At 48.1% G+C, this 21,316-nt stretch overlaps 3 protein-coding genes and 1 long non-coding RNA gene across 6 annotated transcripts in view; 2 read left to right on the top strand and 2 right to left on the bottom strand.

Annotated features, from left to right (window-relative positions):
- crb2a (crumbs cell polarity complex component 2a) overlaps nt 1–8,094 on the top strand; it is a 33,679-nt gene extending 25,585 nt beyond the window's left edge. Inside the window, 7 exon segments of the mRNA XM_035775502.2 lie at nt 525–1,493; nt 1,962–2,551; nt 3,111–3,276; nt 3,513–4,383; nt 4,722–4,835; nt 7,126–7,252; nt 7,546–8,094. Of these exon segments, the coding sequence (XP_035631395.2) occupies nt 525–1,493; nt 1,962–2,551; nt 3,111–3,276; nt 3,513–4,383; nt 4,722–4,835; nt 7,126–7,252; nt 7,546–7,767 (3,059 nt within the window). The 3' untranslated portion in view covers nt 7,768–8,094.
- On the bottom strand, nt 8,031–9,974 carry LOC127931882 (uncharacterized). The gene has a single exon (XM_052526025.1). It carries the CDS (start codon nt 9,972–9,974, stop codon nt 8,031–8,033), a length of 1,944 nt encoding a protein of 647 aa, XP_052381985.1.
- A 1,941-nt stretch (nt 9,975–11,915) lies between these two features.
- Nucleotides 11,916–13,698, top strand: LOC127931740 (uncharacterized). 3 transcript variants are annotated; one of them, XR_008142792.1, is made up of 8 exons: nt 11,916–12,062; nt 12,236–12,294; nt 12,500–12,558; nt 12,590–12,680; nt 12,740–12,868; nt 12,945–12,992; nt 13,400–13,528; nt 13,583–13,698. It is a non-coding gene; the product is annotated as an uncharacterized LOC127931740 (long non-coding RNA). The 3 variants fall into 3 exon arrangements; XR_008142794.1 differs by lacking the exons at nt 12,236–12,294; nt 12,500–12,558; nt 12,590–12,680 and having other exon boundaries at nt 12,745–12,868; nt 13,400–13,697; XR_008142793.1 differs by lacking the exons at nt 12,236–12,294; nt 12,500–12,558; nt 12,590–12,680 and having other exon boundaries at nt 12,718–12,868; nt 13,400–13,697.
- A 1,114-nt stretch (nt 13,699–14,812) lies between these two features.
- dennd1a (DENN/MADD domain containing 1A) overlaps nt 14,813–21,316 on the bottom strand; it is a 171,828-nt gene continuing 165,324 nt past the window's right edge. Inside the window, exons 21-23 of the mRNA XM_052525273.1 lie at nt 19,289–19,426; nt 18,219–18,453; nt 14,813–18,000 (exon numbers count right to left, since the gene is read on the bottom strand). Of these exons, the coding sequence (XP_052381233.1) occupies nt 16,891–18,000; nt 18,219–18,453; nt 19,289–19,426 (1,483 nt within the window). The 3' untranslated portion in view covers nt 14,813–16,890. The remainder of the gene's footprint in view (nt 18,001–18,218; nt 18,454–19,288; nt 19,427–21,316) is intronic.

The following is a 21,316-nucleotide window of genomic DNA, read 5'->3' as shown; positions in this document are numbered from 1 at the left end:
GTTGTCACTTGTTAAATCCACTTCAGTCAGTGTAGATGAAGGGGAGGAGACAGGTTAAAGAAGGATTTTAAAACCTTGAGACAATTCAGAAATGGATTGTGTATGTGTAACATTCAGAGGGTGAATGAGAAAGACAAAAGATTGAACTGCTTTTGAACGGGTATGTTACTAGGTGCCAGGCGCACCTTTTTTGTGAAGAACTGTAACGCTACTGGGTTTTCTCACGCTCAACAGTTTCCAATTGTCCACCACCCAAAGGACACAACTGTGGGAAGCATTGGAGTCAACATGGGCCAACATACCTGTGAAATGCTTTCGACACCATCCATGCCCAACGAATTGAGGCTGATCTGAGGGCAAAAGAGGGGGACTCAATATTAGGAAGGTGTTCATAATGTTTTGTACACTCAGTGTATATCCTTGTGCTGTTTTTATCATATCAGAAGAATGGACTGATCTGTAGATTCAATTCTAGGTAGATAGATCTTCAAAAGTCTGACTGAAATAGTGCATTGCATTTTCAGGGGAAATTTGCGAAATCAACATTGATGAGTGCGAGAGCCAGCCATGTCTGAACGGTGCATGGTGCGAGGACGGCATGGCCAGCTACACCTGCCACTGTCCTGAGGCTGAGCCTGACAAGCTGCCCTGGGGTGGCCACCACTGCGGCATCCAGCTCCTGGGCTGCGTGGATCAAGAATGCCAGAATGGTGCCACCTGCCACCCGTGGCTGGAAGAGGAAGAGCATGGCCACACCTGCCTCTGCCCCCACGGCTTCTACGGTGAGCTCTGCTCCACACCCACCACCTTCTCATTCTCCAGTCCGGGCTTCGTCCTTATCATGGTCACCCTGGAAGTGGAAGAGAGGAGGAGACGGAGGCATGCTGAGCACCACCACCACGGGAAGGGAGTCCGGCTACGCTTTCGCACCACCTTGTCCGACATGGTGCTCTTCTACCGTGGCGATGCTGACAGCCACCTCTTGCTGGAGATTGTGGGTGGAGGTCTTCGCGCCAAGGCCTTCTCGGAGGATGCCGAGCTGGAGGTTGCATTCTCTGGGCTGGTCAGCGATGGAGACTGGCACGACGCTGACGTGTACGTGAACGAAGAGGAAGGGCTGGTTTTTAACCTGAAAGGTCCAGGATGCGACAGCGAAGGGTGCACGGTGAAGGATGGTGGTCCCAACGGGCCACACTTCGTTCCCTCTGAGGCGTTCGGTCACGTCTACGTGGGCGGTGCCCCCGGAGAGTTGCTGGAGCACACGAAGAGTGGCCACGGGTTTGTGGGGTGTGTGGAGGACCTGCTGATCGACTTCAAGGACATCCTGCCCCAGAACCTTCCAGAGGAGCAGGCCAATGAGATGGAGCTAGGCTGTAGCAAGACAGAGTGGTGTGAACCTGACCCCTGCTCCGGTCAAGGCCACTGTGTGGACCTGTGGATCAGCCACCGCTGCGACTGCTACCGGCCCTACCACGGTCACAGCTGCGCCGATGGTAAGCAACATTTACCTTCTAACAATGTATCTGATAATACAGTCTTCTGAGAAAGACATACATTTAGAACATTCCATCCAGACCGTTTTCTAATTAACCTCATTTGCAATTCCGAGAGCACATGCTCACTTCATCAAAGTACTTTTTCTAAGATATTTGTGTTCACTTTTTGATGAGTAATTTGCCCTAAGGTTTGGTTACAATTGATTTGGATTGCCCGGATAGTCCAACGGTAGATGCTTTACAGATGGTCATACTATCAACAAACTATCTGTTGACAACCAACTGCTTGCTAAGGTTAAGGTTAGGATTAGGATAAGGGTTTAGGGCTAGGGTTAGTAGATAGTTCGTTCAAATGTTACTGACTATCCAAATAAAGTGTTACCTAATGTCTTTCTATGGCCAGACACACATGGTTTATTCCTCTGGTTTAAGTTTGTATTTATTTCCTTTTATCTGTTCTGACAGAGTTCCCCTCCTGGACATACAGCCATGAGGAAACTGTGAGCTACAGTGCCTATGACATTGGCACTGATCACGGCGCCAACTTCAGCGTCTCCTTCTTCCTGCGGTCTCTGAAGCCCGATGGCCTGCTCTTCCAGCTGAGGCGACCCGGAGAGGACGGAGAAGAGGGCGAGGCCTACTTTAATGTTTTCCTGGGCATGGGGAGAGTCCTGGTCAGCTCCGTCCCCGAAAGCCACCCACTGACGGCACCCATCGTCGTGACCACCGGCAAAAAGCAACTTCTACACGTCGAGGTCCAGTATGGACGGGTGTTCTTCCAGCACGCCGGCCTGCGCTACGGAATAGGGGAGGTTCCCGAGGTGGAGGTGCACAGTGGGGACCTGGCCTACGTAGGGGGTCTCCCCAGGGAGAGGGAAAACTCTGAGGCCTGGGGGGGACACTTCAAGGGCTGCCTGCAGGACCTGCGTCTGGACGGAGCGCATCTAGACGTGGATGCATGGAACAGCACACTAAATAACTCAGAGGGAGAGGTCTACTTCCCCGCTGATGCTGAGAATGTAGAGCCGGGCTGTATTAGCGACAACTCCTGCCAGGTAGGACTGACTACACTCATACCAGGACTACACTCATACCAGGACTACACTCATACCAGGACTACACTCATACCAGGACTACACTCATACCAGGACTACACTCATACGAGGACTACACTCATACGAGGACTACACTCATACGAGGACTACACTCATACCAGGACTACACTCATACCAGGACTACACACATACCAGGACCCCTATTGTAATAATGTGTAATAATATTATACCGGGCCATGGTATAAGACAACTGACACATTACTATTATTTATTGAACTGTTGGTTAAGGGCTTGTAAGTAAGCATTTCACAGTAAGGTGTCTACACCTGTTGTATTCTGCGCATGTGACAAATACAATTAGATTTTATCAACAGAGGGAAGTACTACAGACATGAGGGGTAGGATGTAAATGTGACATGTCAACTGTATCAAAATTCAGATTATCTTGAAATAGAAGGACATTGTCAGTAATGAATGAGGACAACTCAGTGACTTGTGACTGGACTAAAATTGACTAAATGTTGTTTAAATGTTCACCGAATGTTCTTTTGGTCTGAAGCCGGAGCCATGCCAGAACGGAGGAGACTGCACCATCACGTGGAATGGCTTTGCATGTTCTTGTCCTGTGGATTTCACTGGGAAGACCTGCGAGACGCGCGTGTGGTGTGTCAGTGACCCGTGTGTCAATGGTGGACAATGTGTGGACCTGACTGATGGATATGAGTGTGAGGAAATATTCAACTAATTCTCAGCTTGAAGAAAATCACTCAAGTCTTGCAAAACTACTTAGTGTTTCTTCACCATTTCTTTCAAAAGCATTGCCATTTTAATTTACTTTAGTGTATAGCTGTCATTGCATGAATGAGATAAATCCCCACACACAAAATGCGTACTAGATAGCTTTAATAAAACAAAAAGTAGGTGTTTTCATCTGAAGTCTTACCCACTTGTTGACCCTCAGGTGTGACCAACGCTACCTTCGAGAACAACCCGGTGCAGTACAGTGCAGAGGGTTCCTTGGGCTCGTCTCTGACCCACGTGTACCTGGAGCTCCGTACTCGCTCAGAGAACGCTGTGCTGCTCCGTGCCTCCCACGGGGCCGAGCTCCTACTGGTGGGACTGCTGGACTCCTCTATCCGTGTCGAGATCCACGGTGGAAACAGTGTGGAGGTGCTGACCTTCTCCGGTGTGCGACACGTGGCCGACGGCGGATGGCACCGGGTGAGCATTTCCATGGCTGACCCTGATAGCGAGGCATCACACTGGGTCATCACCGTGGATGGCATCACTGACGCCAGCAGCACCCCAGAGGAGGCAGGTGCCCTGCACTTCCTCAACGAGGCAGGGGCGGAGGTCGCTATCGCCGAGAGCTTCACAGGCTGCCTGGGCGCCGTAAGGGTCAGCGGGGTCTATCTACCATTTGTGGATGATCTACACCCGCCACAGCCTGCCCACTTCCACAGAACGAGCGACGAGGAGATTCGTATGGGCTGTATGAGTGAGGATGTATGCCATTCGGACCCCTGTCAGAACGGCGCCATGTGCAAGGATCTCTTTAACAAGTTTGACTGTGTTTGCAAGCCAGGTTGGGAGGGAGAAAATTGCGAGGTGGACACGGACGAGTGTGCATCTGGGCCCTGCGTCCACGGCACCTGCATGGATGAGTTGGCAGGTTTCGAGTGCGTGTGCAACCCGGGGTTTGGGGGCGTTTCTTGCGATGAGGACCTTAATGAGTGTGAGGAACATGGCTGTGAGAACGGGGGCTCCTGCATGGACCGGGTGAACAGCTACACCTGTGAGTGCACAGACGACTACACCGGCCCACTCTGCCAGTGAGTAGACTTTCTGTTAACGCCAACCAATTAGTGTCACAGTAAGTGACAGGGATCATTGTCATGTGGAACAACAGATTCTCACATGATTTTTTATCTAGCGAGCACATATGTGTTTTACACAAGGTTTATATGGAGTTTCTCAAACTATCAGATCAAATACAGAATACCTTGTGGAAATATATTAAAGTGACAAAGGGATATTCTAAATATAAGTTGAACAATTAAATACTTTTGATATTTATTTATACACCTATTTATGGAAATTGGATAGTTTTGAAGATAAAACAGGCTTTGAGTCGTCATTGTGAAGGTGTAATTCTGTACATCACCAACAGGTGGACTTATCCCCCACTGACATGCGAAGAGGATGTTCATTGTGAAAACGGGATCTGCCATGACGGACTGTGGGGGGCCAATTGTACCTGTGTGCCCGGTTTTGCAGGGGAGAGGTAAGTTCCCAAACTCCTTTCAATAGTGTGGGACAAAAATGGATGACATGTACAAAATAATACAGCTATTAACAAATCAGGCATTCCAGGGTACCACCCCAAACTGCTTGGGATGATAGGGATGGATACCAGAATATATACACTACCGTTCAAAAGTTTGGGGTCACTTAGAAATGTCCTTGTGCACATTTTTGGTCCATCAAAATAACATCAAATTGATCAGAAATACAGTGTAGACATTGTTAATGTTGTAAATGGCAGATTTTTTATGGAATATCTCCATAGGCGTACAGAGGTCCATTATCAGCAACCATCACTCCTTTGTTCCAATGGCACGTTGTGTTAGCTAATCCAAGTTTATAATTTTAAAAGGCTAATTAATCATTAGAAACCCTTTTGCAATTATGTTAGCGCAGCTGAAAACTGTTCTTCTGATTAAAGAAGCAATAAAACTGGCCTTCTGTAGACTAGTTGAGTATCTGGAGCCATCAGCATTTGTGGGTTCGATTACAGGTTCAAAATGGCAAAAAACAAAGAGCTTTCTTCTGAAACTCATCAGTCTATTCTTGTTCTCAGAAATTAAGGCTATTCCATATGAGAAATTGCCAAGAAACTGAAGATCTCTTACAACCCTGTGTACTACTCCCTTCACAGAACAGCTCAAACTGGCTCTAACCAGAAAAGAAAGAGTGTAAGGCCCTGTGCACAACTGAGCAAGAGGACAAGTACATTAGACAAGTACAGAGCTGTACGAGATCTTCAGTTTCTTGGCAATTTTTTGCATGGAATAGCCTTAACTTCTCAGAACTTCAATAGACTGACGAGTTTCAGAACAAAGTTCTTTGTTTCTGGCCATTTTGAGCCTGTCAAATCAAAATGTATTTTACATTTAAGATTCTTCAAAGTAGCCACTCTTTCCCTTGATGACCACTTTGCACACTCTTGGCATTCTTTCAACCAGCTTCATGAGGTAGTCACCTGGAATGCATTTCAATTAACAAGTGTGCCTTGTTAAAAGTTAATTTGTGGAATTTCTTTCCTTCTTCATGCGTTTGAGCCAATCAGTTATATTGTGACCATGTAGGTGTGGTATACAGAATATAACACTATTTGGTAAAAGACCAAGCCCATATTATGGCAAGAACAGCTCAAATAAGCAAAGAGAAACGACAGTCCATCAGTACTTCGATCCAGAACATTTCAAGTTTCTTCAAGTTCAGTCGCAAAAAGTATCAAGCGCTATGATGAAACTGGCTCTCATGAGGACCGCCACAAGAAAGACAGATCCACAGTTACCTCTGCCTCAGAGGATAAGTTCATTAGAGTTAAATTCACCTCTGACTGCACCCCAAATAAATGCTTCACAGAGTTCAAGTAACAGACACATCTCAACATCAACTGTTCAGAGGAGACTGTATGAATCAGGCCTTCATGGTCAAATTGTTGCAAAAGAAACCACTACTAAAGGACACCAGTAAGAATTAGAGACTTGCTTGGGCCAAAAAACATGAGCAATGGACATTAGACCGGTAGAAATCTGTCCTTTGTTCTGATGAGTCCAAATGTGAGATTTTTGGTTCCAAACGATGTGTCTTTGTGAGACGCAGAGTAGGTGAACAGATGATCTCCGCATGTGTGGTTCCCACCGTGAAGCATGGAGGAGGAGGTGTGGTGGAGCTTTGGTAGTGACACTGTCACTGATTTATTTAGAATTCAAAGCACACTTAACCAGCATGGCAACCGCAGCATTAAGCCATCCCATCTAGTTTGCGCTTAGTGGGACTATCACTTGTTTTCAACAGGACAATGACCCAACACACCTCCAGGTGGTGTAAGGCCTATTTGACCAAGAAGGAGTGCTGCATCAGATGACCTGGCCTCCACAATCACCTGACCTCAACCCAATTCAGATGGTTTGGGATGAGTTGGACCACAGAGTGAAGGAAAAGCAGCCAACAAGTGCTCAGCGTATGTGGGAACTCCTTCAAGATTGTTGAAAAAGCCAAGAGTGTGCAAAGCTGTCATCAAGGCAAAGGGTGGCTACTTTGAAGAATCTCAGATATAAAATATATTTTGATTTGTTGAACACTTTTTTGGTTACTACATGATTCCATGTGTTATTTCAGTTTTGATGTCTTTCACTATTATTCTACAATGTAGAAAATAGTACAAATAAAGAAAAACTCTTGAATGAGTAGGTGTGTCCAAACTTTTGACTGGTGCTGTATATCTCACATGATGCTTGCTCTGGTCTAGACTTTAAATATCCTTACTGTGTTATTCTCCTCAGGTGTGAAACGGAGATAGATGAGTGTGAGTCGAACCCCTGTCAGAATGGTGGATCGTGTATCGATCGAGTCAACAGGTTCTGGTGTGTTTGCCTGCCTGGCTACAGCGGTCTGTTCTGCGATACAAGCGTAAGAAACTCTTGACTTCTTCATTCTCCTTCTCCTCGAAGTAATTTGCATTCATCATCTATAATAAATTATTTAATGATTTAGTAAGCATTTATAAGTATGTAATCTTTACAATGCATGAGCCTTAATAACATTAATAAATGTTTAATGGTATTTATAATGGTTTATTCTTTAAAATGATTATGACGTGTAATAAAAATGTTTTGCATTAAGTCATTTTAAAATTAGCCACAGTCATTTACTCATCACTGACGTTTCTCCCTTGGTTCCTTGATTGTTTTCCCGCCTTGCAGAAACAGCCCCAGAAAGAGAGGGTGCCGTGGCTGGTGATAGCCATCCCCCTGGTGTGCCTCTGTGTCCTGCTGGCTGTCATTGGCATCACCTTCATGGTGCTCACCGCCCGCAAGAAACGCCAGTCAGAGGGCGCCTACAGCCCCAGCACTCAGGAGGTGGCCGGGGCGCGTCTGGAGATGGACAGCATGCTCAAGGTTCCCCCAGAGGAGCGGCTCATCTGATCGAGTCATAAAAGCTGATTCGAGAACTGTGCTCGGAACATGTTGCTATGCAGCGTAACACAAAAAGCTGCAAAAGCAGATCTGAGAGCACCGCACTGCTGGCAGGTGCGCGAGACTCACTTGAGACAATAGACTCTGTATAGTCAGTCTAGCTGGCTGGAAGGAGATACAGGGGGAGAAGAGAAGATCTGCTGCCCCCTGCTGGACGGATGGACATGTTACTGACCCAGTGGTGCCGTGTAATTGTGTTTTGATGGACTGATCTAATGTGTGAGTGGTTTTGAGGGTCTTGGGGAGGGAATGGAGGTTAAAGGAGTGAGGGTTGGCAGAGAACTGACAGTGGGGGTGAGCAGTGGGGGTTGGTTGGTAGAGAACTGACAGTTGGAGGAGTGGGGGTGGGCAGTGGGGGTTGGTTGGTAGAGAACTGACAGTTGGAGGAGTGGGGGTGGGCAGTGGGGGTTGGTTGGTAGAGAACTGACAGTTGGAGGAGTGGAGGTGGAGGTGGGCAGTGGGATTGGTTGGTAGAGAACTGACAGTTGGAGGAGTGGAGGTGGGCAGTGGGGGTTGGTTGGTAGAGAACTGACAGTTGGAGGAGTGGGGGTGGGCAGTGGGGGTTGGTTGGTAGAGAACTGACAGTTGGAGGAGTGGAGGTGGGCAGTGGGGTTGGTTGGTAGAGAACTGACAGTTGGAGGAGTGGAGGTGGGCAGTGGGGGTTGGTTGGTAGAGAACTGACAGTTGGAGGAGTGGGGGTGGGCAGTGGGGGTTGGTTGGTAGAGAACTGACAGTTGGAGGAGTGGGGGTGGGCAGTGGGATTGGTTGGTAGAGAACTGACAGTTGGAGGATTGGAGGTGGGCAGTGGGGGTTGGTTGGTAGAGAACTGACAGTTGGAGGAGTGGGGGTGGGCAGTGGGATTGGTTGGTAGAGAACTGACAGTTGGAGGAGTGGAGGTGGGCAGTGGGGGTTGGTTGGTAGAGAACTGACAGTTGGAGGATTGGAGGTGGGCAGTGGGGTTGGTTGGTAGAGAACTGACAGTTGGAGGAGTGGAGGTGGGCAGTAGGGTTGGTTGGTAGAGAACTGACAGTTGGAGGAGTGGAGGTGGGCAGTGGGATTGGTTGGTAGAGAACTGACAGTTGGAGAAGTGGGGGTGGGCAGTGGGGGTTGGTTGGTAGAGAACTGACAGTTGGAGGAGTGGAGGTGGGCAGTGGGGGTTGGTTGGTAGAGAACTGACAGTTGGAGGAGTGGAGGTGGGCAGTGGGGGTTGGTTGGTAGAGAACTGACAGTTGGAGGAGTGGAGGTGGGCAGTGGGGGTTGGTTGGTAGAGAACTGACAGTTGGAGGAGTGGGGGTGGGCAGTGGGGGTTGGTTGGTAGAGAACTGACAGTTGGAGGATTGGAGGTGGGCAGTGGGGGTTGGTTGATAGAGAACTGACAGTTGGAGGAGTGGGAGTGGGCAGTGGGGGTTGGTTGGTAGAGAACTGACAGTTGGAGGATTGGAGGTGGGCAGTGGGGGTTGGTTGGTTGGTAGAGAACTGACAGTTGGAGGAGTGGAGGTGGGCAGTGGGGGTTGGTTGGTAGAGAACTGACAGTTGGAGGAGTGGGGGTGGGCAGTGGGGGTTGGTTGGTAGAGAACTGACAGTTGGAGGATTGGAGGTGGGCAGTGGGGGTCGGTTGGTAGAGAACTGACAGATGGAGGAATGGGGGTGGGCAGTGGGGGTTGGTTGGTAGAGAACTGACAGTTGGAGGAGTGGGGGTGGGCATTGGGGGTCGGTTGGTAGAGAACTGACAGTTGGAGGATTGGAGGTGGGCAGTGGGGGTTGGTTGGTAGAGAACTGACAGTTGGAGGAGTGGGTGTGGGCAGTGGGGGTTGGTTGGTAGAGAACTGACAGTTGGAGGATTGGAGGTGGGAAGTGGGGGTTGATTGGTAGAGAACTGACATTTGGAGGAGTGGAGGTGGGCAGTGGGGGTTGGTTGGTAGAGAACTGACAGTTGGAGGAGTGGGGGTGGGCATTGGGGGTTGGTTGGTAGAGAACTGACAGTTGGAGGATTGGAGGTGGGCATTGGGGGTTGGTTGGTAGAGAACTGACAGTTGGAGGAGTGGAGGTGGGCAGTGGGGTTGGTTGGTAGAGAACTGACAGTTGGAGCATCCTGGTTGGGGGAGCCCAAGGACCAAAGGACAACCGCTTGTCTCCCACAGACGGAGAGGAGGCATATGCTCGAGGAGTCAGCATTGGGAAGATGGATGGACTTTTCTTTTTTAAGAATTACATAAACAGGGGGCACCACCTACCCACACCCTTACTAGAGTCTTGCAATTCTTGGTGAAAGGTAGGGCAACAATCTTAAAGGGGGGGTTCAGTATTTTACAACTTTTACAACTAAAAGTTCAATGATTCTGCACTGTTTAAGCAGAATATGGGCCAAAAGCAATTGTAATCAACAGGTTGGTTTTCTTTACAAAGCCACTTTAGTCACCACTAGAAAAAAATCTACCCGACAGACAATGTACTGCCTGTTGAAGACGTCTGTCTCTTCCACCCCAGGAACTCTGCTCATAAGACTAATTTATCCTCCATGGTCACAATATGTGGAATTGTGGCACCACTACACACTCAAGGTTACACAGTTCTGGAACTGGCATTTTGGAGAATTAATTAATCCTTGTGAGACCTCGCTCTCTGTCGGACTCCACAATCCCTACCCCTTCCGAAATTTGAATGACTGATTTTCTTTTTGTGTGAAGAGGCTATAGTTTGTATATTTTTGGTCGTTCAAACGTGTTAGATTTTGTGTTTGATTTTAAGTTGACATTAAGCACGTTTACGTGCACAAAGGTTGTTCTTCCACTCATTTAGTGTTTTAACGCAGCATGCCCACTTCCGTTTCCAAATGGAGGATAACACAATTGGGTTTCTGAGCAGCAAGATTAGTGATGAAACAACAGGATAGACGTTTCTGACGTTTAAACAAACTGACGATGCAGATATCTGTGTTAAAGCCTGAGTATATTCACCTGTCCTTATTTGAAGATGTCAATCTCACCAAAAGCTGGGGTACTGTAAGTATGTGACTGGAAACAACGAAAGTAAGGCAAAGTGTCACTATGCCTTTATCTTCTTGTCACATTCTCAAGCATCTTGTTATACTTGGACTTTGACTGTATTGTACAAAAAATGTTTCCTTAAAAGTGAAGCGCTTCACTGTTTCTTAATGCAAACCTCAAGTCACAGCAAGACACAACTGAAGAATAAGAGGAATGGGTTCCATCAAATCTTTAGTGAAAAGTAATGTGATACAAATATGAACTATATACTGAGAAAACACTGCTGTACTTTTATCCTAGTTCTTTTATATACTGAGGAAAATCTAAACTTTTGTCTCTTATTGTTGTAAATTATGTCAGAAATGATTTGACAGTAGTTCTTTGCTGGGTTCTTCGATATCTGCATTAGTTTGCACTGTTTTCACATTCTACTTTCAGTGACGCTGGACATTTCTTATGTTGATACTGTTCATACAAGGTTTTGCATAGAAAGCAGGTGCAATAAAGACCGGATTCTACACAAACACAACCTTGTTGTTATTGAACTGTAAATATGTGTTTAAAAAAAAATGTCGGGAGATTCTTATAATAAAAACACTGAGAAAACTGAGTCAATTATAAGGCGATGGATACTGTACCTCTAGTTGCTCGACTGTCCCTTCAATTTATAGGAGCTTTTGGAGTTAGTTAGCATTAGCCTAGTGCAGCTGAGCCCAGCTTTGAGGAACAAAGGCTGGTTCTGATTTGTGAGGGAAATACTTTACCTTTATATCTGTGTGTTGCAGCTCATAAGATCTGAATATAAATGGTCAACATGCTAAAATAATCTGCCCCCCCAAAAACACTGTCAACAAACATCCTGAGAAAGTAATTGATCTTTCGTAGAACCCAATTTATTAACACACAAGGTCCAAAAAAACACTACTAAGGGTCTTCAGAAGACACAATAGTTCCAGTCTTTGACTTCAGGGAATAGGGTGGTCAATAAGCAGATCACACTGCAGATCCAATGAGAGTGACAGACAGAAACATGGCTAGAAAATAAGAGAATCAGTACAACTACCAGCTAAAGAAGGGAATAAAAAGAAGCCAGGCAGTGATTGTGTGACTGTGTTCTTTATAAATCGTGAGAGATATACAAACGAGAAAAACAAACAGAAAAAAACTAAAAAGGAGGTGGAGGGGATGTGGAGGGAAGGTGAGGTGGAGGGGATGTGGAGGGAAGGTGAGGTGGAGGGGATGTGGAGGGAAGGTGAGGTGGAGGGAAGGGAAGGTGGAGGGGATGTGGAGGGAAGGTGGAGGGAATGGGATGTGGAGGGAAGGTGAGGTGGAGGGAAGGGAAGGTGGAGGGGATGTGGAGGGAAGGTGGAGGGAATGGGATGTGGAGGGAAGGTGAGGTGGAGGGAATGGGATGTGGAGGGAATGGGAAGGTGGAGGGGATGTGGAGGGAAGGTGAGGTGGAGGGAATGGGATGTGGAGGGAAGGGAAGGTGGAGGGGATGTGGAGGGAATGGGAAGGTGGAGGGGATGTGGAGGGAAGGGAGGTGGAGGGAATGGGATGTGGAGGGAAGGTGAGGTGGAGGGAATGGGATGTGGAGGGAATGGGAAGGTGGAGGGGATGTGGAGGGAAGGTGAGGTGGAGGGAATGGGATGTGGAGGGAAGGGAAGGTGGAGGGATGTGGAGGGAATGGGAAGGTGGAGGGGATGTGGAGGGAAGGTGAGGTGGAGGGAATGGGATGTGGAGGGAAGGTGAGGTGGAGGAATGGGATGTGGAGGGAAGGTGAGGTGGAGGGAATGGGATGTGGAGGGAAGGTGAGGTGGAGGGAATGGGATGTGGAGGGAAGGTGAGGTGGAGGGAATGGGATGTGGAGGGAAGGTGAGGTGGAGGGAATGGGATGTGGAGGGAAGGTGAGGTGGAGGGGATGTGGAGGGAAGGGAAGGTGGAGGGGATGTGGAGGGAAGGGAAGGTGGAGGGGATGTGGAGGGAAGGTGAGGTGGAGGGAATGGGATGTGGAGGGAAGGGAAGGTGGAGGGGATGTGGAGGGAAGGTGAGGTGGAGGGGATGTGGAGGGAAGGGAAGGTGGAGGGGATGTGGAGGGAAGGGAAGGTGGAGGGGATGTGGAGGGAAGGGAAGGTGGAGGGGATGTGGAGGGAAGGGAAGGTGGAGGGGATGTGGAGGGAAGGTGAGGTGGAGGGGATGTGGAGGGAAGGGAAGGTGGAGGGGATGTGGAGGGAAGGGAAGGTGGAGGGGATGTGGAGGGAAGGGAAGGTGGAGGGGATGTGGAGGGAAGGGAAGGTGGAGGGGATGTGGAGGGAAGGGAAGGTGGAGGGGATGTGGAGGGAAGGGAAGGTGGAGGGGATGTGGAGGGAAGGGAAGGTGGAGGGAATGGGATGTGGAGGGAAGGGAAGGTGGAGGGGATGTGGAGGGAAGGTGGAGGGAAGGGAAGGTGGAGGGGATGTGGAGGGAAGGGAAGGTGGAGGGAATGGGATGTGGAGGGAAGGGAAGGTGGAGGGGATGTGGAGGGAAGGGAAGGTGGAGGGATGTGATGGAGGGGAAGGGAAGGTGGAGGGAATGGGATGTGGAGGGAAGGGAAGGTGGAGGGAATGGGATGTGGAGGGAAGGGAAGGTGGAGGGGATGTGGAGGGAAGGTGGAGGGAAGGGAAGGTGGAGGGGATGTGGAGGGAAGGTGAGGTGGAGGGAATGGGATGTGGAGGGAAGGGAAGGTGGAGGGGATGTGGAGGGAAGGGAAGGTGGAGGGGATGTGGAGGGAAGGGAAGGTGGAGGGGATGTGGAGGGAAGGTGGAGGGAATGGGATGTGGAGGGAAGGTGAGGTGGAGGATATGGAGGGGGATGTGGAAGGGATGTGGAGGGAAGGGAAGGTGGAGGGAATGGGGGGAGGGGATGTGGAGGTATGGACACCATCTACATCAGCAATAAATAGACACACCAAGGACTTTTGCTCAACGTAGATATGGATTAAAACATAATGGATTATCCTTGACGGTAAGGCAAAGACTGTTATCACTGAATGTTCACTCATTCAATAAATACTGTGCTGCTGTCTTGACCAAAGTGTTAGAGTGAGATTTAATTTGCATTGCTCGGATTCTTAAACCACACATCAAATGTATAGTCGATCAAAAGTTACCACAGCCCCTAAGAAAGGTGCATACAAACCATAGGGTTCCTTGAAAAGCGATATATAAATCCCATGTATTATTATTATTCAATGAATACTAGGGGTGAGTGCAGTACTAATGATTGTAGGCTCTGGTAAAATCAAGGTTTCTTATGAACACAATGAATACTAGGGGTGAGTGCAGTACTAATGATTGTAGGCTCTGGTAAAATCAAGGTTTCTTATGAACACAATGAATACTAGGGGTGAGTGCAGTACTAATGATTGTAGGCTCTGGTAAAATCAAGGTTTCTTATGAACACAATGAATACTAGGGGTGAGTGCAGTACTAATGATTGTAGGCTCTGGTAAAATCAAGGTTTCTTATGAACACAATGAATACTAGGGGTGAGTGCAGTACTAATGATTGTAGGCTCTGGTAAAATCAAGGTTTCTTATAAACACAATGAATACTTAGGGATGTCTAGATATAGCCAGTTAAATATTGACAGCTAATCACTTGTGAATAAATTATCGCTAACTTGAGTAATGTATGACTAGCTAATCAATGCCACTAACACCGTGCTTCAGAGAAAAGTCTGTATTTTGGCTTTATTTTGCAAACCTTTTTGACAAAATCAATTAAAAAGGTCCATATTATAAATGCATATTGTAGTATTGGTGATTCATCGTCTAAAACTGGGGGAAATATTTTGCAAACCATTTCAGGATGGACTAAGGAAGACTTAAATGTCACTGAAGTTCTTGCTAACTCATTAGTCCCGTTCTCCATAAGCTGTTGTGACCAGAGAGGAGAAAAGCGCTAACTCTGAGGAGGAGTTCCAAAAGATGAAACTTGACTTAATGTTTCTAGTATTAGCCGACACAGTACTTGATATCTCTTTAATCAATCATACACTGTACATTCTATTTTGTTCCCTCTACATACAAAGCAAGGACCAAGATGTGTTCCAATTAAATTTTCCACAGACATCATTTGACATGATTTTGCTCCACAGCCTTACTGTATCTTCCACCACACTGTTAGGCTTTAGCATTAGCATGTAGGAGTTCTCCCAAATGTTAGGCCCAATGACTCCATGAATGTGATTACCCACAAGGCGGTGGGGGTTTATTTGTAGCAGTTGTCGGGACAAACGTCCTATAGTGTCACAGACTAGTGTCGTCTTAGTTCTTGGTCTAGGTCCTGATTTGAGTCATTTCGGATCCAAACGGAAGCGCACTGGCAATCCGTTGCAATCGCAACTGACAACGGTAGCCATTTTGTCAGTACATACTTTACACTCTTGCACACATAGTAGCAGCACACTGAGCAAGCAGCCAGTGACTCAGTAGTAGATGATCACTGTCCGCAGCCACAGAAAACATGATAACACTCAGAATAAGGCCAAAATCAACAAAGGGTTAGGGAATACATGGGATGAGTTTAAATAGCAAACATGATTGGTGCAACATGGTTGTTCTATAGTCCTCTCCTACTACATAGGAATTTACAATCATGGCATCTTAAAGTTTGACAAATGAATTAGCAAAAGTTTCACCTGAAAGATTGCTGTAACCGGCATAACGTAAACCAAGGTCCACAAACAACCCCGTTCAGTCAAAATGTTCTGGTGGATTTGCTTCAGTCAATGACAACGGTCCATTAGTTAGTCCAGGCAAACAAAATCATGTATCATTCGAGAGTTTCCTCTACAAACATGACGCCGCTGAACACATTGAGGGTGGACGGACTGCATGTTAGTGATGTGCCACAGATCGGACTAGAACACCGCTAAGCTGGGAAATCCACAAACTACTAGCTACTCTAATGATTAGCATTACCATCGTAGCAACAGACACGGCTCTGACAGTTTCTGAGACATGATGGCCTTTTGGTGCCGGGTCCCAGGATAGAGTCAAGATGTGTTTTAGAGGCCACACGCCTTCCAGTTTGAGTTAAGCTAACGTCTAAGTGAAGGCATTGAACACACACAGCTAACACCAAGGGATACTGTGCAAGAGCGTGCTAGCATGGGCTGTGCATGGTTGGCATATACAGCGTACTGAAAGAAGCAAGGCCGGGTTGAGAGTCCCATTCCAGACTGAAGGACAAGAGAGAGGAGAGAGGAGAGAGAGGGGAGAGAGAGACATATAGAGAGGAGAGAGAGAGAGGAGAGATAGAGGAGAGAGAGAGAGGAGGGGGAGAGAGAGAAACAGAGAGAGGGAGAGAGAGACAGAGAGAGAGACAGACAGAGAGAGGGAGACAGAGAGAGAGGGAGAGACAGAGAGAGATGGAGAGATAGAGAGAGAGAGAGAGAGAGAGAGAGAGAGAGAGAGAGAGAGAGAGAGAGAGAGAGAGAGAGAGAGAGAGAGAGAGAGAGAAACAGAGACCGAGAGAGAGAAAGAGAGAGCGAGAGAGAGAAAGAGAGAGGGAGAGGGAGAGACAGAGAGAGACGGAGAGAGAGAAAGAGAGAGATAGAAACAGAGACCGAGAGAGAGACAGAGAGAGGGAGAGACAGAGAGAGACAGAGGGAGAGACAGAGAAACAGAGACAGAGAGAGACGGAGAGAGGAGAGAGAGAGACGGAGAGAGAGAGAAACATAGAGAGGGAGAGAGGAGAGGGAGAGAGACAGAGAAGGAGAGAGAGAGGAGAGAGAGAGACAGAGAGAGACAGAGAGAGACGGAGAGCGAGGGAGAGAGAGAGAAACAGAGACAAAGAGAGACGGAGAGTGAGAGAAACAGAGACATAGAGAGAGACGGAGAGAGGAGGGGGAGTGAGAAAGAGTGAGGTGTGAACCCCGACATTTAGAGGGGGAGACGGGGGAGAGGGGACAGCTTGGAACCCAGCCTCTTGATTGGTCGCCTGACACACAGACTCTGTTACTCATTGGTCAGCAGCATAAGCTGGTGCAGGGAAGAGGTGAATAAGACAACGCCCACACGTGGAAAGTAAGGAAAGGGGGGTTAGTCAAAAGTCTCCCATTTCCCCCGAAGGCCCTCCACCTTCTTTTTAGGTGGTGCAGCGGCCGGCGTAGCCATGGCCAGTAGGTCCCCAAAGGGATCCTGAGTCTCGTTGGAGTCCTCTGCAGTGTTGGGAGGCTTTGGCAGTACCCTAGTGGCGAGGCTAGGGGTGGGGACCGAGGGGGAGTCCAACAGGTTAGAGAGAGCATGGTGGCTGCCTGAGGAGGTAGGGGGAGGACCGCCATGATTGGGGAAGGCAGACCGCATGGATCCCATACCAGGAGGGAGGGTAGACCCCACGGGGGAGGACAGTCTGTAGAGCCCCAGCATTGTAGAAAGAGGGTGAGGAGGGTGACCATGGGGGGAGGCGTGGAAATAGGTGGAGGCGGGAGGCCCGTAGGCACGGCCGCCAAAGGGATTCCCCGCTACGGTGGGCGAGTAGTGTCTGTGGGTGGAGTAGCCGAGGGGCGGGGTGAAGGGGTTCAGGGGCATGTGTTGGTGGAAGGGGGGCAGGCTCTGAGGGTAGGGACGTGGCGGCAGAACAGGCCTGGAGGTTGGAGGTTCAGCACAGGACCGTGAGTCTGCTCCTTCCCCTGCCAAGGCTGGGGTGGTGGTGGTCTGGGCCGGGTTGTTCAGGGGGTCCAGGAGGCTGAGCAGGTCCACATCCTCCCCCTCATTGAAGTCCATCTTGGTGGGCTGCAGCATCAGGTCACCCCCCATCCCAAGGGCCTGCCGGAACTCCTGCCCCCCTGCTGTAGTGGTCCCACCATCCCCCACTACCCCCGGCTTGGTCCGGGGCTGGGGCACTGGTGGCGGACCCAAGACCTTACCTGGCTCTGGGGTTTTCCTCCCCTGGGGGCGGGGGATGGTGATGCACTCCCCTTGGCTGGGGGTGGTGAAGAGATCAGGCCGCTCGAGGACCCCGGGACCGAAGCTCTCTCGGCTAGGGGGCCGCAGCTCTTCCAGGTCAGGGGGGGGCACGGACAGGGGTCGGTCCCAATTCGGAGACACCCGGCCAGACATGGCCATATCATCCTGCCCATGCATGCTCCACATCTTGTTGTAGGGGTTGGAGTGCTTGAGGCCTGGAAGGGTGCCACTCAGGTCCATCCGCTACAGAGGAAAGAAACAAGAGAATAAAACAGCTGATAACCTGTACTATCAAATGCTATATAATGTAACATGAGTATAGATAATGGACCACAGAAGTCTAACAATTTTTTTAACCGGCTCGTGGATTGTTTTTGGCATGCAAACCGGGAGTTTCAGACCCCTGAAATCCATTTTTGATCCAGGTCTGTAGCCACCCTGTCCCACGTGTCCTCTGGTACCTGGTAGATTAATTTCTGCTGCTCCTGGGGGTCTTTGGGTGTGCGGAGGTCCTCCAGGCTCTTGGCCAGGCTGAGTTGCTGTCCCTCAGGCTCGTCCAAGCAGCTGAACATGTTCCCCAGCAGGTTGATATCAGCAAACTTCTCCATCACTGGGCTGGGCGGGGCTGTGTAGGAGGGGCCGCTGATGGGCTCCTCCCCCTCCTCCGCCTCTTTCAGGGAGCGGTAAGGAGGCGGCCTGTCGGACAAATTATTTAATTAGTTACATGCATGTGTGCAAGGCTGCACGCACAGTTGCACATAATTAATATTGTCACATTCAGTACAGTAAACTGTTGACAGGGGTGGGCAATTCCAGTCCTCGGGGGCCTGATTAATTGATTAACGGAGGCAAAACTGTGACACCAATCATGATCTTCAGTTTAGAGATGGAGAAAAAGTGTGACACCAATCAGACTGGAGTTACCGACCCCTGTGAGCAGGTACACTGTTACAGTCCCAGCACATAGATACGATTATTAAAGGAAAGATTCAACCATTTTGAATGTTATATCATTTCTGTGCATATCGGAGCAATGTTCTATCGATTCTCAGGGTCATGTCATGTTTTCATGTGTACCTGAGCTTACTGCCGTTCAAGCAGGCAGAAATACATCCTACATCATATGATGCAAACGGATTTTGCTGTATTCCGGCCTGCTTGAACAGCAATCTGTCTCTACACACGCTGTCGCTACACTTGCCGTCGCTACACTTGCAGTCTCTACACTTGCAGTCTCTACACTTGCCTGACTGAGGCCTGCTTTGTTTTGCTACAGGATAAGCTATTATTGCAGCAGATTTGAATGTTTGCTGGCAATGGAGCCAAAAATAATTTGAGATGGACCACAAAACATAATGCAGACAGCAGAAAGAGATCGTGTTCAGCCAATCAGAAAACAATCAAAGAAAAAACATTGGAAGAGTTGCGGATCAGCTGCCCAATCATGCATCGAGCCAGACAGAGATAAGCCAATCAAAGAAGCACTACACAATGAAGTGAGTGCATTATCATAGGTAGGAGTGCAGCGTACAGGGGTGACCATTCGAAGGGGGCAGAGAAGAGAAAGTTCTCGGGGAAGCTGGCAATGGATTGGTCTTCGTGCTGCAGCTCGTCGCCTGATGAGTCTTCGGACAGAAAGACTGTGTAGTGACGTGTGGGACGGCCACCACTGGGGGAGGTAGATAAGCATAGGCAGAGAGAGAAAGAAAGGGAATGACAGTGATAGAAAAGGAAGGAGAGATAAAGAGATATCCCATATCCCACAGAGCAGCGAGAGAGAGAGAGAGAGAGAGAGAGAGAGAGAGAGAGAGAGAGAGAGAGAGAGAGAGAGAGAGAGGAGAGGATGGTGAGAGAGAGAGAGAGATGGAGAGAGAGAGAGAGAGATGGAGAGAGGATGGAGAGAGAGGATGGAGAGATGAGAGAGAGATGGAGAGAGAGAGAGAGAGAGAGAGAGAGAGGATGAGAGAGAGAGGATGGAGAGAGGAGAGAGAGAGAGAGAGAGAGAGAGAGGAGAGAGAGAGAGAGAGAGAGAGAGAGAGAAGAGAGAGGATGGAGAGATGGAGAGAGAGAGAGAGAGAGAGGATGGAGAGAGAGAGAGAGAGAGAGAGATGGTGAGAGAGAGAGAGAGAGAGAGAGAGAGAGAGAGAGAGAGAGAGAGAGAGAGAGAGACAGACAAAGAGAAAGAAAATTGAATCATTTTTCGTATATCAGATGATTTTGTGTGAAAGGTTATCTTTAAAAAATAATTTATGTATGACTGAAAGATATAGAACAGAACACCTTAATTTGATTGAATGATTTATTTGTTTTTCAATAAGGTGTGATAAATGGAGAGATGATTGAAAAAGACTGAAAGAGAGAAATCTTAGTCTTGGCCTGTGACATATTTTTCTTCATTGGTAACAGACCAATCCAACAACTTATTTTCATAGGCCACAAGAGGGCAGCAAACATATGTAGACTTCACCAAACACGAGTCTGAGTGTCGTCTGTGGGTCTTCAATCAAGTGGTTTTAACTTTTAACCAATCAGCATTCAGGATTAGACCCACGCATTGTATAAAAAAAAACAAATAAGCATTCCCACAACCTTTGAATAACACACTTAGATTGTTACAGCTTTGTTAATCTAGTGGCCAAGTCCAGCCTAAAAACTCCATGAATATTTGATTGAACCTTTCTCACAGTTAAATCACAAACACACTATGAACTGAAAACACTGGAAACCCCGAGGTGTAATGTATTGAGAATAGTTGGCTAACTCCCAATGGTTAGCTTCATGCTACTCTACACCTCAGGAGACTGTGAAATTGGCTAACTCCCAATGGTTAGCTTCATGCTACTCTACACCTCAGGAGACTGTGAAATTGGCTAACTCCCAATGGTTAGCTTCATGCTACTCTACACCTCAGGAGACTGTGAAATTGGCTAACTCCCAATGGTTAGCTTCATGCTACTCTACACCTCAGGAGACTGTGAAATTGGCTAACTCCCAATGGTTAGCTTCATGCTACTCTACACCTCAGGAGACTGTGAAATTGGCTAACTCCCAATGGTTAGCTTCATGCTACTCTACACCTCAGGAGACTGTGAAATTGGCTAACTCCCAATGGTTAGCTTCATGCCACACTAGCCCTCAGAAGCTCTCATACAAGCATAAATAGAGGGTTTCCAGGGATATCATGGTATGTATCTGCATACATTATACTGCGGCTAATATGTGCGTTTCTGGGAGTGAGTATGTAGATGAAGTGTTTGTGTATGTGTCAATAACATGGTAGTGGGTATAGTTGCAAGTTCTTCATTATTAGTATAGGACGGGGTTCTCCAGTCCAAAATAATCAACTAATTGTGTTCTTCCTTTTTGGATTTCTGCAGGGCTTGAGCAAAAGCCTGCACATCCAGTATCTATCCAGCACTGGAGCTGGAGAACCCTGTCCAAATGAAAACTAAAACAATTTGTTGTAGTTGCAGACCTCAGTAAGTGTGTAGCTTATTAGGAACTAGGTGATGAAGATGGTGATGATGAAGATGGGTGATTTGAGGATGTGTATAGTGTA

This window comes from Oncorhynchus keta, chromosome 9 (genome assembly GCF_023373465.1).
Source record: "Oncorhynchus keta strain PuntledgeMale-10-30-2019 chromosome 9, Oket_V2, whole genome shotgun sequence".
NCBI lineage: Eukaryota > Metazoa > Chordata > Actinopteri > Salmoniformes > Salmonidae > Oncorhynchus > Oncorhynchus keta.
Note: the sequence above shows the minus strand (reverse complement) of the source record. Positions and strands in the feature narration are given on the sequence as shown.